The sequence below is a fragment of the Serinus canaria genome, chromosome 8, assembly GCF_022539315.1.
Source record: "Serinus canaria isolate serCan28SL12 chromosome 8, serCan2020, whole genome shotgun sequence".
NCBI lineage: Eukaryota > Metazoa > Chordata > Aves > Passeriformes > Fringillidae > Serinus > Serinus canaria.
In genome coordinates this window covers 9,047,569-9,066,751 of record NC_066322.1, presented here as the reverse complement: position 1 = coordinate 9,066,751, position 19,183 = coordinate 9,047,569, and the positions used below count along the sequence as shown (strand labels likewise).

Genomic DNA, 19,183 nt, shown 5'->3' with positions numbered 1-19,183 from the left:
GAAAAGATCTCCACCTTATCGTCTGAAAATCTCTTTATGATGATAGTCTGTTGGATTGCATGGAATTGTAATGGATATTTTGCTCACTAATGGAAGAGTTTTGGGGAGCTTCCAATGCACTCTCCATTACAGGATATTTGCACTGCTTAAATACAATGAAAGAGGCTGGTCCAATGAATGGAAGGGAGGTCCTCCTAAAACCCCCAAACATTTGTAATGATTCAGGCAATCCACCTGGACTGTTTATGTTTTGTAGTTTATGTGAGATTCTGTGTAAATCATATTTTATGTTGATTTTGAATACAAGAGGCAGATTCCCTCTTGACTAAAACCCAGGGAAAGGGTCTTAGAGGGTTAACACTGAGGTTTTGAGCCTTGAAAGCTTTTTGTTCAGATCGAAACTCTCTTGTATGAACATTTGGCTATTGCCCAGGACAAACCAGTTTTTCAAGTCAAAACCTTTGTGGAGAGGAAATGAAGCAACACACAAATTGCAGACAATTTCATGAATTATTTGGATCCTTCACATGAACGAGACTGCTGAGTATAAAATAATTTTGCACTGGTGTTTTAAGTGAGCTAAATGAAATAGTGGGGTAAGAGACTGGTTTGAGGAGAGGTATGAGGAAAAGGGAGATCCTGAACTTTGCAGAGGATGCTGAGATCAGGTCAGTTCTACTGTGGAAGGTAAGGCAGAGTAAATCACTGGCACATGATTGGCCTGGAAATGTGCAGTTCTTGTGTTTAATTGAAGTCGACACATTTGGGTGTTGGAATCTTTACAGAGTCTGTGCATCTGCTTATTTTGACTGTTTTTTGTCTCTGACAAGTGCATTTTAAATCTGAATGCCCACCAGCCTAAAGCTCTGGGATGGACTTGGAGACGTATCTGGATGTGAGGAACCCCTGCCCATGCCAGGATGGGACCCTTTGCAGGCCCCTCTTTGGACAGGTGTGAAGTTGTGGTCAGGAGCAAACTAAGAGATGTTCTCTGGTGCACCTGGGATTCCTGTTATTTTACTGGCTGCTGGATGTTGACTTTACAAGGAACTGTACACCTTAGAGCAAAATTTTTTTCACAAAAAGGAGACCTTACTTAAGGAACTGAGAGATACATTGTATGACATGTCATCTTCTATCACCAGACACTTACCTGGAGAGAAATTACTCAGTTTTCAGATGGGTGCTCAACACTTCATATTGGCCACCAGTTTAGTTACTATATTCAGCAAGTAAATATCTTTTCAAACCATTAAGGAAAACACCTTTGCAGTGATTTCATTCTACATTTGTAGCTAATGATCAGATAATCCCTGAATAGTTTTTCTTCCACTCATAGCCCAATTATATTTTTTTCTATTATTTTGAGGACTACAGATTAATACCTAATATTGTTCTTTATAATACCTAATTAATGTACCTAATTAATACCTTTATAATACCCAATGTTCTAATTAATACCTAATAGTGTTCTTTAGAGTAACTTGCTGATAAAATGAAACAGACTTCTGTAGTGAAGTATCATAGGTTATTCCAGGCCTCTTAAAAATTTAAAGTCTGTTTTGGTGTTACTTGGGTTTTTTTTTGGTTCTGTGTCAGCTGAAGGTGGAAGGGTCCAGAGAACTGGGATTCAGAAGGAGGATGCTTACAAGTCCTGTGTAGGGGAATCCTTGTGCCAGATATGAAGTCCAAGCCACCTGATACCAGTCTCTTTTGTCTATCATTTTAGGCAATGCTATGCAGCAAGTTGGACGTGCTTTGAGATTGTTTTCTTAATCAGTCACTATCTTTCCACAAAAATGCCTCAACTGTCATGTTTTATATGAGGACAAAGCTTAGAAATTGCTTGAAAATCTAAGCAAATGTTCTGCTATATATCAGTAGGATTTCTCCCCATATTCATTGCTGCCTGCTGTGTTTACGTAGCACTCAGCACATAATTTAAACTCTTCAGAATTAACAGAAGATGTAAACGTCACTTGCCTGTTCTGTTTGAGGCTGAAGGAGTTCCTTCTGGTGTCATGCTACACTGGCAGTGAGCATGTGCCAGAGCAGACACTCTCAGTGACGTGAGGTAAAAAATCTTCTGCAGGCACCCCTGAGAACAGTCTTGCCCTGGATCTTTGTTCTCTGAGGAAACGAGCTTGGATCCTGCAGTGGCATTTGAAATTACTGATTTCCAGTACATTGTGTGTTTTCCTGTCCTGTAATTTTTTTCTTTCTAGTCTTGATTGCATGGTAAATTAGGATGTTACAATTAGCAGACCTAATTTAAATTAGGCATGATTGCTATGGAATTTGAATACCTGACTTTCTCTCAGTGTTTGCATTTGTCTTCCTCTGTGTCTTCATTTGTGTATGTTCTGCAATTTTCATGGGTCTCATTTGTTTTCCTGCTGGCCAAGCTGGTTTCAGACTATGTGCAGAACAGAACTGGGGCAGCAAGAATGCTGGGATTTCACAATACATGGCTCCCAGAAATGAATTTTAAAACAATCTTTTACTTTTACAGAAATAGGCTAATGTTATTTAACAGCCCTATCTTTCCCCACTTGGTCTCAGAGAAAATGTGGGCTGTGTTTTCCTGTGCTTGTGAGTTTCTGCTGGAGTTTGTTAGACACCATTTGTAAAAATAATGCTCAGATGTTCTTAGTTCTTTTAGTTATGAAAAAGTATATAAAGCATTCAAAAAGCTTTTAGCAGTTTCTTTGCTTGCATTCTGATCCAATTTTACATGAGATACATTTATTAAATATCTGCTTTTTGAACAGGTGTGTAAATGATGGCTCTGATTTTACTAGGTTTTAGTTTTTTCATTCTTTTATAATTTCTTTTTGTTATCACTGCTACCATCCATTTATTTTTGATGCATTCATATATTTATATGTACTGCTCTCTACCATCTTATTGGAATTGATTTGGATTTTACTTTTCAGTCTTCTTAAGCAGAATAGCTCTTAAAAGAAGTGCCCTTTCTTGGCAGTGGTGAGCTGCTTCACCCTTTGGATGTACTGCTGGTGCAAGCTTTAGCTGTCAGCTTATGACTTCTAATGTTTGTGTTTTTCTTCTGCTCGGTTTTGTGAATGGTTGTTCCAGCTTCAGTCCTCTAAAATTTCAAAACCCTGTGTGTGTGTATCTATTTGTAGTAGACATTTGTATAGTTATTAAATGGGAACAGCCATCCTTGTATGAAAAATTGATGGCTGTTGGATAATGAACATTTGGCTCAGCAAGTAGGCTTTACACAAAAGAATGAGGTTTAACATGTAATCAGGCTTGATTGTTCCAGAAACTTCCCCTTGCTGCAGATCTGAGGGCTGCTCTGTGTGCCAGGGCAGGATCTGCACTCAGGGCCTCCCCCTTTTCTCCTGCCCTTGGTGGTTTTGTTACTCCATTAACATGAAATGCCTTCTACAGGTGTATTTTCTTATTCTTTGAGTAGTCAGCTTTTTTGATCTGATATACACTGTAGTATAGCTATCTAATGTGCTTTTGTAAATAATTTTTTCCTGTCTTTTTAAGTGTGTTGTTTTTATCCAGGACAGTGGTTTATTGACAGACCTGTCTGTGTAAATGAGTAAGGGCCACATAAACCGAATGCTTTATTTCAACACTGCCATGTATCTCTCTCCATGAATTTACACCAGTTTTAGTGGCTGCACTGAGCATTTTCAATGTCCGCAGAACTTCAGCTCCTGTCTGCCCCCTTCTTTGATGTTTAGAGCCAATTCTTATCTCAGTAGCCTCTTCTCCCTCTCTGCCATTCAGTGAGTGCATTGATTAGAAAGGTCCCAAGCAGCATTTCCCCTTCCAAAGCTGAAGGGAACAACCTGAGCCATCTGTATTCCTTCTCTGTATCTGTTTGGAATTAAAGCACCACCTTGGCAAACACATCTCACCTTTGTCTTGCTCTGGTAGGGAACTGCTCTGCTCAGCCCTGGTGGAGTCCAGACAGGCAGAGAATGGCATTTTCCTGTCTAAGCTTAGTCCTGGACAAATATCAAAAGTTTTGTAGCCTGCCCACTGAGATTACAGGTTTGTTTAGCCCAGATATTTTCCTAATATGTCCATTGGACTTTTATCAGTCTACCTTAGTGCACTCATGCTTTGCTGTTATTTTTTAGAGATGTTCTTGAGGATTTTTCTCCCATCTTTGTGTGTGTGCTAACATGAGCAGCAAACTGTTTTCAATCCTTTTGTCTGAAGGCCTTTAGAAGCTGAATGTTTGTGTGTACATGTATATATGTACTTCAATACTTGCACAGAAAAGTGGTTTTCGCCTCTTGAGGAAATGAACCTTTCTTCATTGGACTGTCTTTTAGAAGTATCCTGTTCTTTTTTTCAAATTTTATTAAATTGATGCTTATATTTTTCTTTTGTTTTTTTTTTGTAAGAAGCTGCCAAGAGTTGGGAAATATTATTGCTTTAGGAAGGAGAAGGTCTTGGTGATGAAAATAGAAAGCACAATCTCACCTTCTAAGTTTAGAAGCAAAAGTATAAATTTAAATGATAATTGTAAGGTAGGCAGATGGAGACTGATTTTCTGCATCTATGTCATTACCCACTTTGCAACTAGGGTGAATTTGAGAATTGTTTACCTATTCAATGAATATTTTTTTATATATTCAAATTCTGCAAAATTAAGAAAGACAAAATAGAATCCCAATAAGATAAAAGAGCACAATTCTCGTAGCAGGCAATGGTCAGGGCAGTGCCTGGGTCAGAAAGATAGGAGGGATGAGAGTGTTGAGGTATCAGTGGTGCAAAGCATGGTAATGTGTATGTTGCATCTTACCTTGTTTTTTTGGGTATTTTTTAAAAGGTCAGATATTTTGGTCCCTATAGCTTCTGTGTTAAATCCAAAATATCTACAAAGCCTTTCTGTCAAAAGGTATGTAGAACTAAAAAATTGAGGGATGGTGGTTTTACAAAAAGCTACCTAAAAATGATGTGGAACTGGTTGCAGATGGGGAGCATGGGAGTGGGTGTATTGTCTCACAACGTGCTCTCTTTGTTGTCTGCTCTTCTGGCTCATTTGTCCTGATGTGGTGCCATGTTCTGTTCAGGATTTTCTGTGCTCTGGTATGCTGGAAGCTGATTGCAAGTTAAATATGCTGAGTGATGCTTAAGGAAGTTGATGTTGCAGAGCTGAGCAGGGCAGTAAGTGAGGCTCATGTGCAAAATGAGGCACAGGGGTGGAAGCACAGCCCAGCACTTGTCTGAAAGCCACAGCAGAGACGTAGTTCCAGCTGGGAGGAAAGTACATCACAAATGTAACATTCTGCCAGGCAAGCACAAGCCCTGACACTCTTCAGTTGGTCTCTATAGCTGGAGAAGATGAGTATTACCAACAGAGCAAAACCTTTCCAGTGGAGCTCAGGAAAGCCCCTTAAGAACTTGTATTTTTAAAATGTGCAGATAATTTGATTGCAAACATCCTAGTCTTGTTCAGAATGGTGTCACCCTGGTTATTACTCTGCTGGTTGGCCGTGTGAAAATCTGTGTTCTGTGCAGTAGAGGCAACTCCCTGGACAGTCTGGAGATTAATTCTAGAATAGTGTATTGTTAGAATAGATTTAAAATTAGATCAGTAATTAATCCTCATGCTGAGGTTTGGAACCGCAGGTAGCTGGTAATGAGCTAATTTGTAACATTTTTTGATTCTTTAACTAAGAAAATGCTCTGAAACAAAATGAAGAGAACCGTGTTCGTGTTGTGTGCTACAAAGCAACCAAATGAGTTTTTTTAATATTTTATGTAACATTTACATTAAACTGAAAAACTTTCTTTCCATTTTCAGCTCATTTGCTTTGTTTCCTGGGTGCTTCTTTGGGGAGAGTGTCTACAGTAGGTTTGTTATATTGCACACCTGTATGTAATTGTACACTCCATGGTTAGAGGATTTGAAACAATATAAAATCACTTTGTCATTTCATTCTGGAATTTGTTTGCTTGTATTTTTGGAGGAAAAGAAATGTGATAAACCAGCTTCTGTGAGAATTGCCAAGAAGAGACTTATTTAAAAGGCAGCTATGCTATGTGAAGCATTTAATAATAGATTTGGAGGAAATGGGAAATGAAAGTATGCAGTTATGCTTAGCTTTCATTCAATCAGCCTTTCACACTTTGTGATGTAACTTCATGGCAGTATAATGCATAACACAACTGAAGTAAGAGATAGGAGTTCTTGAGAAGGTTTGTTTTATGTTTTTGCCCATTAAATAATGTCTATATTTATTTTGGGGTCTCTCTTCCATAAAAAAAAATCAGATTTTTTTCTTACTTCTGTTCTTTTATGCTAAAACAAAGATAGGCTTGGAGTGTGTTCAGAATAAAGTGGATTTGTGTAGTTGAGAAGGGCTGTACCAGTCACTGTAATTTGTTGTGACATCTCATTTTGTTTGGCCTTGCAGAGTTGTTCCTATGTTGTTAATAATGCAAAAGGTCTGGACTATACAGAGTGGTGTAAGCAGGTGTGCACCAGCCTCAAGCATTAGGCAAATTAGACATAAATTTGGTGTTCACTGGCAATTCCAGCCTTTTCTTTTGTAATTTCTTAGCTTGCGGTGATGCTGCTTCTTCAATTTGAGCTCTAAATGAAGTAGGAGGGCTTGTCTAACATATAGCTTGGTTTAGATGAAAGGAAAATGGCCTTTCATGCAATAAGTTAATTCCTAAGTACAAAGATGTTAATTTTCCTTAAAACAAAAGACCATCTGCACCCATTTTACTCCTCGCTTTGTAAGTCTTGCATTGCTTGACTCTGTGTTCGCCTCGGTTAATGTGTTTGGTAGCAGGCTGAAAGGTGTGGTGGCATTATGGAAAATGATGTCCCTTGTGTGTTTTACCCCCATGCACTCTCTGGATATCTGTACAGACGTGTAACCCACACTTCACAAGTTGACTGCATCTTTTTCCTCTGTGCTCTTCTTTTTTTTTTTGTCCAGTTTATTCTATCTCATGGGCTTCCAAACAATGGGCAGTGCAAATTTGAGTAGAGCCTGGCTTGCTGAGCAACTTGCATCTGTTACTGTGTTTGTAGTAATTAAATTGTAGAAAACTTTTTGTGGAAGAGGAGCCTGCACTCAGGCAGTTGGTTTTCATTATTGTTTTTATTTAGGTTCCAAAGTTAAATCCTATTTGAAGTTCTTCAGAAAGATGGTGGAAACAGGAATACTGGAATCCAGTCTCAAGGTCATGGGAGTTAGGGACTGATCCTATAAAGGAGTGAATGGCAGGTAGAGATTGTTCAGAGATGGACAAAGTCTCCTTGGTTGTTTAGTCTGGACAAAATAACCAGGAAGGAATCCAAATTCAGGATGTTTCCTTGCTCCTGGGACTTTAATGACAGGAAATAAAAAACAGTTTTCCTAGGTGATGTTGGGAAGAAGATAGTTCTATGTCTGTTGTGGTGGAGACTCTGCCTGCAACCTTTAAGAAGCTGCTTGTTGGACTTGTGCTTCCATCTTTCATACCTTAACTGTGTGTAATTGTGTTTCTTTACAACAAAAGAAGTGTTTATTGTAGAAATGTGCAACCCCCAAACCTACACCATGAATAATAACACTTTTTCCCCCCAGTTATTCTAGGATGAAGAATTCTTAAACTATTCTTGAATGTGGAAAAAAAATAGAAATCAGTTGAACCAGATGCTTACTTATCTATTTTAGAGAACTAATTATCCCTGTTGTTGGTAGTGCTAAAGCTTACAAAATTGCTTCCATCTTTGAATTACTATAATTAAGACGATAACTTCCACATCTAGTTAACATTGCTGTGCAGCTGCTGCATTCATTGACATGCAGATTTTGGATTTTGTAAATTTTCTGTCATTGTGAATAAAAATTTTAAATACTTATTTTCATTTCCAAAATGTCTGTTTCTCATAAAGAACTCTTTGTAAAGCAAATCAACTGAAACCAAACTTCTGTAATATCAGAGGAGAATCTGGTGAAGTTTGGTTAGGTGATATTATATTTTAGGAAAATATGTAACCAGAATTAACTTTAGGAGATATGACTGCTCTGAATTTGGATCCTGATTCATAGGGATTTGAGGTCACTAAATGGAGTGTCAAATCTGGAACAAGTCTGATGTTTGGCTTCTGAAATGCTGTTTGGAAAGAAGTTAATGCCGGAGTTAATCCGGCACTCTGACAACCAGAGGTAGTTTAGGAAATTCTAAAATTAAAATTTTTGGTCGAAGATTGGGCTTGATCTTGTAGGTCTTTTCCAATTTGAGTGATTCAGTGACAAATCACTAATATAAATGAAATGCATTCATGAATACTAACCAAAATGTGATTTAAGCTATACTTTTTCCAAGTGTCATATTTCTTCAAGTTGATTTCTGTCCAAGTCAATGAGAAGGCTCATGCAATCAGTGTTATCTTGTTTACTTACATACTCCAGCAGTTTCAGCTGTGAGAAATTCCTCAAGGCCTATAAATTCAGATGGATTTTGAGAAACTTCCTTATCGTTATTCATTTATAATAACCAGCATCCCTATGAAATCACATGACAGTGATGGTTGGTTATTTATATTTACATTGTTTTTTTCTGTGGCCCTCACTTTCATTACACAGATGCCTCCTGGGCATTAATCAGTTTTGCTCAGTGAGTTGAAGATGTCCCCTGAGTAAACTGCTAAAATAAAGAATCAAATATTGATTTATGCTGAAACGGAGTCATTGATTTCTTTTTCAGACTGAGTAGGCACATGGAACAAGGTGCACTCATGGCGCTCATTTTTGAGGCTTGCCCTGGGCTTGTCCACGGGGGAGGAGGAGGAGGAGGAGGCTGGTTGGGGTGCAGATGAAGAGCTGGGGGCTGTGTGCAGGTCACAGGTACAACGCCAAATGTGCTCAGAAATAACTCTGGGCAAGGCTGCTGCCTTGGGGCCACATTGCAGTGGGTCCAAAAGCAGTGTCCAGTTACCAGAGCCGTCCGATGTCCTGCAGGGTTCGGTTTCAGGAACGCGCTGGGGACACTTCAGTCCACGTAACAAATGATATTTTTACTGCAGGCAGAGAAGTTAACTCCAGAAACAGAGTAAAAGTTCTATTTCCATAGTGATCCAAAGGCATTGTTTCAGCTCTTTCAGTGTAAGATATCCATTTTACTATGTGTTTGTAGAATTAAACCGAGGTGCTGCTGTGATCTCACAGGTCTCTGGACTCGGGTTTGGCTGTGTGGGTGTTTGATCAGGGAAGGGAGGGCAGCACCTCCAGAGCTCTGATGGGCTGGAGCTCAGCCCTACAGCTTTGAGCCCTACAGACACTCTGTGCTTTTAAAATTGTGTTTTGCCTAAGCTGGAAGACCTGGAGGGGATTTGCTCTCTGAAATGATGAAGTGAGATCTGAGGAAAAAAAAGGTTAACAAGACCCAGAGCAAATTGTGAGAGAAAAGGAGGTTCAGGGCAGGACTCACCTTGTGTTTAATGAAAACAGCAAAACTTTGGCTTATAAACAAATAATAATGCTTGAAATCTCTCTGGATTGGTTAAAAACTGATTTTTTCTAGTTAAAAAGTAAGCTATAGCCAACCTTCTCCCCTTTTGCTTTCTCCTATTACTCCTGTTTTCATATGTAGATTGAATTAATTTTAGAGCAAGAAAACATACAGTATTGTTTCAAGGATTCAAAAATGGTAATAAATAATAATTAATGCAATTTAAAGGATTAACAATATGATCTCCTCATTATCTTTGGCCTGGTACTGTCTGTCTGGCTAAAATGAACCTTCCAGGAAATATTTTTTTTTTCCATTGGAACTGCTTCTGCCAACACTTAAATTGACTAGTTTGAATTTCTTTGGCATTAAACCCTGCTTAAAGCCAGCTTTGCTTCCTTCATATTTAGCTGTTCTTTAGGAGGTGCTCAAATGCTGTCATAGTGACTTGTGGGGGGAGAGGTCATCCCACTGAAGTCGGCTCGTTACCTCCTCCCTTCACCCTTTTTTGTTGTAGTGCCTGCCAGAACTTCATCCCTCTTGTTCTTCATTTCCTCTAGGATTGCTACATCTGTTAAAAGCTTTTTCTCTATATGCAGAGGGCTCTCTTCCACCAGTAGAGAGTGTGATTGTACTTGTGTGTTTTTCTCAACATAGAACATGAATTTGAGAAGTTGGGTGTTGTGTTTTTAGTCTCTGTGTTTAAGTTTTGCCTTATTGCCAACACACATAAGTCATAGGAATGGCTGAGCAGGCCCAAGTGGTGTTTCTCTTTTGCAAATGAGAGATCCAGGAAAATTAAAAGTTATCCAGTGCTGAGGGTGCAAAGAGAATAATGTTTTATTCCAGACTTGGGCTAGGCTTTCACTCTAAGCCATTCCCTCCTCTGGGTACATCTGTGTAAACCTGACCTATTTTAAGGGGTGTCAGCTGTGCTTGCTCTCCATCCCCTTAACCCTTTCTCTTTTGGCTCCATATATTGGCAAAGACAGCAAAGAAAATGGGTTTATAAAACTCTGTTCAATTGGGAAAATGCAGACAAGCAGTTAAAAAGCTCTGAGTTTGGGACAGTTCACTTCCCCTGTTATGCTGTGGTTTAAATATACCAAGTTTCCATAGTCAGCTCCAGACATTGCTGTGGTAAAGCGTGCTTTAGGAACTCTCTTTAGCAAAGAGATAAATGCAGAGAATGGAGCTCTGTTTTCTCACTGTACTAGTGGTTTTTGTTGAGCAAGATCTTAAATTCTTACATTATATTTGATACTAAAATACCCAGGATTTTTTTTTTTTATTTCTTACATAGTAATATATATTACACTAGAATACTCAGGAATTTCATGATTCAAGAAGGATTTTGTGCTAATGTAAACAATGATTATCTGGTATTAATGTTGGAATTAGATATTCTGGGGTTTTTTTCAGCAGTTACTGGAAAAGGGTAACTGAAAACATGTTAAAAATATCTGTGAACTGGGATTTTAAACTTCTTAAAATCGGGCTGTTAGTTTTTCCACGAGATGTGCACAATGGCAATCAGTTTTTGGATGGACTGTTGTTGAATAATACATGAATGTAAATGGAGATTGTATGGAATCAGTTGGATAATTCTGAGGAATGCTTTAAGTACACTAAAGAGCCTGAATAGCAGTTAATGGTGCTTCAACTTTATTACTGTTTATTATAGTTGGCAGTTCAGTTGTATTTTTTTCTGCATCAAGTTCTCCAGTTTCCTATAGAACAGCAATAAAATAAGCTTACAAATAATAATAGTCAGATGCACTGTATCCTGTGGCAGCAAAATACTCTTGCATTAAACTGTAGTTCTTGGCAGCCCGAGTGTGTTTATTGTTGGGCAGCTCCAGCAGATCAGTCAGTGCACGAAGGACCTGGCAGATGTCAGCACTCGGGGTCTGCAAGCAAAGGGGATTTTCCTGTGCCTGGGGAACCCAGTGGAGCTTCACAGGGCACCCCTGGAGTGGGGCCAGAGAGCTCCTTCCTCAGCCTTAGCTCAGCTTTCCCTGCTCCTGGCTGTTCTCCCACCCCATTGAACACCAGTGGGGTTCTAGGGACCTGCTTTGGGAACTGCTGAAGTAAGCAGGAATGTTTCTGCCATGGAGGAAGCAAGCTGGAGGTACAGATAATAGATGTATGTAGCTGTAGGGCTTGGTCAGCTCTAGGGTTTTGCTGGCAACTTCATTTCTTCTGTTTAAACAGCAGGAGGAGTGGCAATCACAAAGGGATTTAACTGTCTAACTGCTCTTCTTCACAGATCCCATGATTTAAAAATGTTTCCCTCACCCATTGCAATTCCTTTTGTCATCTTTAGAGCTAAATGTTTGCTACCAGCAGTCATGAGCTGGGAAGCAAATGGAAGAACACATCCTTCTCTTCACTTGGCTCAGCTTTCCCAACAGGGAAAAAAGAAATCTGAACTGTCCCATAAGAAGTGTCACTTTCCTTGCTGGAACAAAGTCATGGCAATGAGTGGAGTTGGTGTGGTGGAGGCATGTCTGAAACTTGCTTTGCAGTGTTTTCCATTGGTATTGCCACATGTGTTCACAAAGATTTTTGGATCCCAGGCTTTAAGTTTGATTAGTAATCCCACTCATCTGCTGGGTTGTGCTAACACTTTGCTCTGTAATTTTAACTCTGCCCCAAGGAGTATGCTCTAGTTTCTTATAACCAAGCCAATAATTGTAAGGGATTTATTTGCTACGTTGGGTATTGGTAAGAGTATCCAGAGCACTCTGGGCTATATTACATTGTTTTTTGCTTTTTGTGCAAGTTGTAAAGCATGAGTAGCACATTTTCTGTGAATCAGGAATAAATTACCAGCTATCTCCAGCGGCCTGTGCAACAAATGCTTCCAGAGTGTTGAAACACTTGCTGCTGACAAAGTACCTTTCTTCCCTGTACATTTCTTTCTTTGCAGGATCATAACTGAGGTCAAGAGTATGAGGAAATCCCACTCTAAATACTGAGAGATTCCTCCTTAGCAGAAGGAGACTCTGCAGGACCTGCCTCGAGGTGCTGTTGTCCATCTGACCATGCCTAATGGTTGCTTTATCTTTCCTTCTTTCTTTCAGCTGTCGGACAAGCAACAGGAAGAGCTTGATTGTAACATCCAGCACATCTCCAACTCTACCACGGCCACATTCCCCTCTTCATGGACACACAGGTAACTCCCTAGGACTGCTCCACCTGGGAAGCATCAGCAGTCAGTCATTGCAGTGAGTTTGAACCTACTGAAACTCAGCATCAAAGTATGCCCTATGGAAATTACTCTGACTGTGGTTTTTCACCTTCTCTAACTTGTAAGAGGGTCTTTATAGTTTCAAGATAAATGTTTTATGTTCTGCACTTTCTAGTTTGCTTCCATATCCATCCTCCACTCTTCCTGGGGGATTCAATCCTCTTACATCCTGCAAAAGAGCCTGAGATGGAAAACGAAGCCAAATAAAATTAGATAAATACATTTCAGTAAATCTCTTGTTCTGAGTCTCTGAGCATGGTTAATTTGTGCCAGTGATTTAACTGCAGTTCTCTTGAGGAGGAACATCCTGCCTGTTTCCACGTGCCTCTGGCAGCCTGGCAGCTGTGCAGTGTGCCATCTTATGGTCTCTCTCTGCTCCTCATAGCAGCATGAGGTGTTTGTTTCTTTTTTACACTGCTCCCAATTTTACCATGGCAGCAGCTGGGAAATGCTCATTTCAGAGCACATGGGCAGGGGCTTGTTAGTCATTGAAGTGAGGTGTGTGGAGATGTTCTTCCAACAGAAAAAGAAGGAATCATTCTTCAGAAAGGGTCACACATGCAGATTCAACAGCTTGCCTGAACAGCATGTTCCCTTGTTTTTGTTGCTGAGGGGGGTAGATGGTGTGTGACAACTTTGGCTTTGCTATTTCAAAATGCCAGAGAGGATGACTGGGCTCCAGGTAGGTCCCTGATGGGCACCAGTGAGTAGCAGGACACAGCTGGAATGTTTGTGGCACATCACCCCCAGCACAGGCTCTGTGCAAACACGTCAGTGCTGCGTGCGAGACAGGGAATGGTGTTTTCATTGTCATCACACTGTCTTCCTCCTACATGGCAGCATGTTCTGTAAATGCTTTCTGGAGACTGAAACTGAGGCAATGCTGAGAAAGAACAGCAAACTGATGGGAGCTCAGCTAGAAGGAGCCATCTGCTTCTGTTTGCAGAGCTTTGCATCCCGAGAGGGGATATCCAGCCTGTTGAAAGGAAAAAGAAGGCTGAAGTTATTGTTCAGGGATGCCCATAGAAGCCTCATTCACTCTTAAGTTTTTGTAAAAATCTGCCACATTTTCTTGGGATGCTATAAAAAGCTCAGTCATGGAAAGCTAGGAAGATGTTTTTTAATTTGAAAATCATGGGTCATTTTAGAATAACAAGTACATTGTTATTCTAAAATGACCCATGATTTTCAAATTAAAATGTTTACAAAATCTTACAGATGGTATATTAAAACCGTTTTCTGCTTCAGAATCTGAAAGAAAGTGCAGGGCCAAAAATATGTATAGGACCAACTCCTTTCACATCAAACTCCCTTGTTGCTGTTGTGTGTGGTTATAGTAGCAATAATTTTGTAAAATTTAGTTTAAATAAGGCATTTTTCTTGGTGGAGTTTCTCCACTTAGCTTCATTGTGCTTTTTGCTTTGAATTCATACGCATATATATGTAGTTGGTTTCACCAAATTCTAAGGTAGCTCTACAAGCCTTTAACTGAGAAAAAGAAATGCTTGGGAGATTGCAACAAGATATTGACATGATCATTGGTCAGAAAACAAATGCAGAAATCTTCATAATAGAAACATGTATATTGTATTTTCTTTTCATTTGTTTTTCTCTTCTATTTAAAAATTTAAGTTTTTTCTGGTGGTTTTGATGCTGCTTCAGGCTTTACAGGCTTATAATTTATTAAAGTATGTGAGTGTCTTCTGAAAGGAAGAGTAACTACTCAGTGGTGTGGCTCCTTACTTTAGCAGTAATTTTCAAATATTTCCTTTTTTTCCCCTGCTGTTGCATATGGGATTTAAAGTTATTAATTAAAAGGGCATCCTTTGTTACCTGCAAGAGTAGCCAGTAGTGCAAAGGAAGATAAATTTATTTAACTTGGGTTCTCTACCAGTACTGTATTTAGGAGTGTTCCCTGGGAAAAAAATTATTTATTCAAGAGACAGAGGTAGATGAAATTTAGAGTAGAGTCACAAATATTTTCTTAAGAAATATCATACATGAGGAGTGAATTTGAGAACAGGCTGTGATATTTGTTTAGTGTTTGAACAGAATCTGTCAGTCTGTTTGTTCAGGCACACGCAGTGATGAGTTACTAAGAAATGCTGGTGCCTCTCTCTGGCCTCTTTTGTCTTGAACTTTTCCCTTGTCTTCTTAATGCCCATTCTGAGCCTCTGCTACAAATCAAAGGAACAGTATGCACACAGAGAAACCAGAGAAGCTTTCTAAAATGTTTCTGTTCAGATACCACACTAAAATAAATTCCTAAAATACTAAAATAAATACACTAAAATACAATACACTAAATACACTAAAATAAATAAATGGCAGTAATGTCAGGAGTTTCTCTGCTTTACATGATGTGAAAGTCAGTGGGTGAGATCTAGGAGAGCTGTCTCTCTGTCAGGCAAACCTAGTTCCTCATGAGCACTGATCCAGGCAGAGGGACTTAGTGTCTCAAACAGCATCCAACAAGATGCCAGGCAACTTCATATCCTATAAAATGCAGAAGAAAAGTATTACTTACAGAGCTCTCAACATTTGAGAAGGAAATACACCCAAACATTTTGAGCCATGCCATGAAATCACTTCTGAATCAAGAGCACTGAAGTGTGCTAGTTCAGTTTTCAGACTGTATGAAGCAGCATTTTCCAGAATGAGCTGGTACTTTGGCATAAAGAGCTACAGCTCATGGGGAGGTCACTCTGCTGGTTTAGTCTCCCAAACTTGTAGTGGCCAGTTTTAGGAATGCAAGTTTGAAAATTTTGCCTTTATTTTAAATTCTTTTTGTTTTGAAATGAGAGTGAGAAGTAAAGAGATACACATATGTATTCCTTAATTTTTTTTCTATTTCTTTGAATCCATTTTTTAAATCTGAAAATAACAGAGGTTACACCATAAGGTTCATAACTAAATTGCCATCAGATCATATTTTCAATAAAAAATCTTAACATCAAAGAAGTTACCTTGTAATTTATTGGTAAAGAGATAGGCAATTACAGCTGGGAAATTGAAACTCAGGCTATTTTAAAATTTACTTTCCACAGCTGTAAGTTATCCAGGTTGCTCTCTGGCTTCCAGTGGGGGCACTTGTCACTGCTGGGACCTTTGCCCTGCTCCCATCTGTAATGGCACACGGAGGGAGCTGCTTACAGGCTGCACTGTGAATTAAATGATTCTGCTATTACACTGCAAGTTCAGTTTCACCTTCTGGCAGAAAAATGGCTATGAGGTGCCTATTTATTTATTATTTTTAGAGTGTGCAGAGTATGTAACATCCCACCCTAGATCCTGCCCTGGTTATCAAAGCTGAGGTTCATCAGCACGTCATGCTGTGATCCCTGGCTGGTCTGAGAGCACCATGGCATTCATTGTTTATGAGACTGGTGGTACACAGGGTGCTTTAAATATGGTCATAATTTTGAAATTTGTGTGTGCTGGAAGGCATCTTATTTTGTAGCATGCACATTATCTTTAGCTGCTTGCTTTAATATTCAGCAAATAATTTGAATATCCTGCACAGAAGATCACAGAAACTCTGCTTTTGTGTTTATTTATTAATTTTTATGGCAGGTTTTACAGTATGTTCTGAAGTGAATTTTGGGGTTCATGAGCTCTCTGATGAATGTCATTCATGTTCATAGGGGATAGCTGAGACTGTCATTGCCTGTAAGATCTGGTTTCATATTTTGAAAGTGGATTTACAAATGCTTTGGCTCCATCCTTCTTCCTGTGTCCGGAAGATGTGAAGGTTCCTGCCTGAATTATTGGTGTTGGTGTTGCTGTGTTGATTTACCTAAGGGCAATAATTCTGTGTAACTCCTCCCTGGAGACAAGTGTTTCAGGTTCAGTAGTAGCCAACTATAACCCTGGAACAACAACAGGGGGATCTACCTTTGCTGCAGAATAAATAGGGTTTCACTCAGCCTTGGTGAATGAGACCATTGCACTCAGGCTTCTCTTATTAAAATACCTTCATCTACAGCAGATGCAGCAGTGCTGGGAAATTTTAGGGAGAGTAGAAATTCCCCTTCTCCCTGTTGTTGTTTTAAAAGCTTCACCCAGACTTGAATCGAGTAGAAAAACTAATTGCTTTTCATTTTAAAACTAGAAGCAAATCACAGGGGATCTAATTAAAATTCCAGTGTCTGAAAGGAAATATGCCATATACATATGAAAAAGTAGTTGCTTAAAAATTAGTAGGATCTCTGTACCACCCAGTGCAGGCTCAGAAGAGTTTGAACACCCACATACTTAATTTCAAAATTTAAAAACTGTCATTACCCAATTTGCTCAGTTATTCTGAAATTCCATTTTGATCATAGCCCAGAAAGTTCAAAGATTGATGAAGATATAAAAAGGCAATGACAGTTCATTGCTTGTTTATAACAACATTGGGCAATGAGGTTTTTGATCAAAACTATCATCTTGACACAATAGTGCTCATTGCCAATAAAGTTTGAAAAATGAGAAGGCAAAGACCAAGGTTTCCAGCAAAGCTGGCAGCTTTCCTTGCTTTGTTACCTCATCTATACCAGCATGGAAAATCCTCACTCCTGCAGCATCCTAAAATGCTCCTTCAGCTTTCTGCTACCAAGTGATTGGTGACCCTGACCCCAAGGTGTGTGCTGCTGTCAGGACTTGAATTGTCATGCATGACAATTCTTCACTTGGACTTCCTCAATCTCCTTGGAAGCTTGCAGTGCCTCCTGGACAGGGACTGTCAGACCTCTCCATCTTGTGGTTCTAAAGCAGCAAAATGGTTCTGGTTTACCACTGTGACCATAAGAATTAAAATGAGTACAAGCTTAATAAATGAAACACCAGAAGTTATTTAGCTATGGGTTTCTGATCACTCTCTCCCCTCTGCACTTGGGATATACTGGGAATGGATTAAACAATATCCAGTTTTGGATGAAGACCTGAATTGTGTTGTATTCAACTGTGAACTCGTTGTTAGTCTTAACTATCAATAAGAAAAAAACCAACAAGGCAAAGGAAAACAAACCTGTGGCTCAAACTCTTTGTTTTTAGTTTAGTTTGCTCTTGATGAAGCAGAGTGTGGAGTGGTCTGGAATTCACTTACCTCTCCAGTTCTCTCATCACCCCGTGACACATGTTCCATCAGCCTGGGGCTGGTTTAATCTCAGCCAGCTGCTATTCTTCCCCTTGCAGACTTGCAGACCAGATGGAGTTTGCTGGCCTGTGCTGCACTGTGGCCATCCTCCTACCCCAGGAGGTGTCAGCCTGTTCCCCCTCTCCTCCTCCTCCCTTCCTGCTCTGACACAGGTGCCAGGTGTGCACACCTTGCCCACAGAAGTTGTGCAGAGATGCTACTGCAGACTTTGTGACCCATTTGTGAGGCTGAAGTGGGAGGGAACGTTGCCTTCAGCTGAGCACCGTGCTTATGTTCTGCTCCTGCTCAGTGGAACACCAAAGGTGTGTGGATAACTTGAATTAAAATGAATGTGACTTAATTATAAGCTTAATTATAAGCTTCAGTAGGTCTCTGGATGGGACTGTAACCTCAGGATCACTGCTGCCCTGAGGGGCAAGCTGGACAACTTGAGCTTCTGAAATGGAGACAAGTCCTTTGCAGGTGCCTCATACTTGAGGTTTGACTTTTCAACGTGGCTTTTAAAGTAAAACCATTTTATATGGGATCTAAATTTAAAACCATTTCTGATGTACCTTGCAGTGTATTGCTTTTCCAAAATCTATTTTGTTTTCCTGGTCTTATTTTAGTGCTATATTGTTGTCTTTGCACAAAGAAATTGCTGTTGACACTTTTACTATGGATAGTTTCTCTTCTGTGCCTGTATTAATGATGGGACAGAGCAAACCACTTCATGCCCAATAGAATGCACACTCACTGATGTGAAGCTTCTAAATTCATCCATATCTTTGAAATATTTCTGTAGTTAGTTTGTAAATGATCCTGGCTTTCAGAAGGGCTTTCTGCATGATGGTTACTTTTTACATTGAAATAAAATAGATTGCAATAAACCCCTCACCATGATTACACACCATATGACAAAGCCCAGAGGGAAAAAATACACCAAAAATTAACTGTTTTTTCTTGTTTTCTGTATACTTTTGCTGGTACTTTCATTTTCATGGTGAAGTACTATTTCAGAAAAGTGGTAGGTAGTGTAACTGCTGATAGGTTTTAGCCCAATCATCTTACATATAGATAGTCCTTTTATTATGTGCAGTTTTCATGGTATATCCTTTTTTTTTCCTAAGTGAATTTTGCATTCAACCTTAGCATACATTGGGAAGAAATGTTTTCTTACTGTTTATTTTTCTTGAAACTGTCATGTGTCACTTCGAACTCAGGTTTTTCATGGACAAGTGTTAGGAAAAGCTTGTAGATAGAAATTACTGCAAAATATTAAATTTGTGGGTGGTACATTACTTACCTGAAAGTGGGAAATGAAACATACCCTTTAAATTGTTTAAAAAAGGAGGAAAAATACT

At 39.3% G+C, this 19,183-nt stretch overlaps 1 protein-coding gene across 4 annotated transcripts in view; it reads left to right on the top strand.

Annotated features, from left to right (window-relative positions):
• Positions 1 to 19,183, top strand: part of MAST2 (microtubule associated serine/threonine kinase 2) — a 186,459-nt gene that overhangs the window by 108,603 nt on the left and 58,673 nt on the right. For all 4 annotated transcript variants that reach the window (XM_050977181.1, XM_030226303.2, XM_050977183.1 and 1 more), the window contains one exon: positions 12,537 to 12,628. In XM_050977181.1, the coding sequence (XP_050833138.1) occupies positions 12,537 to 12,628 (92 nt within the window). The remainder of the gene's footprint in view (positions 1 to 12,536; positions 12,629 to 19,183) is intronic.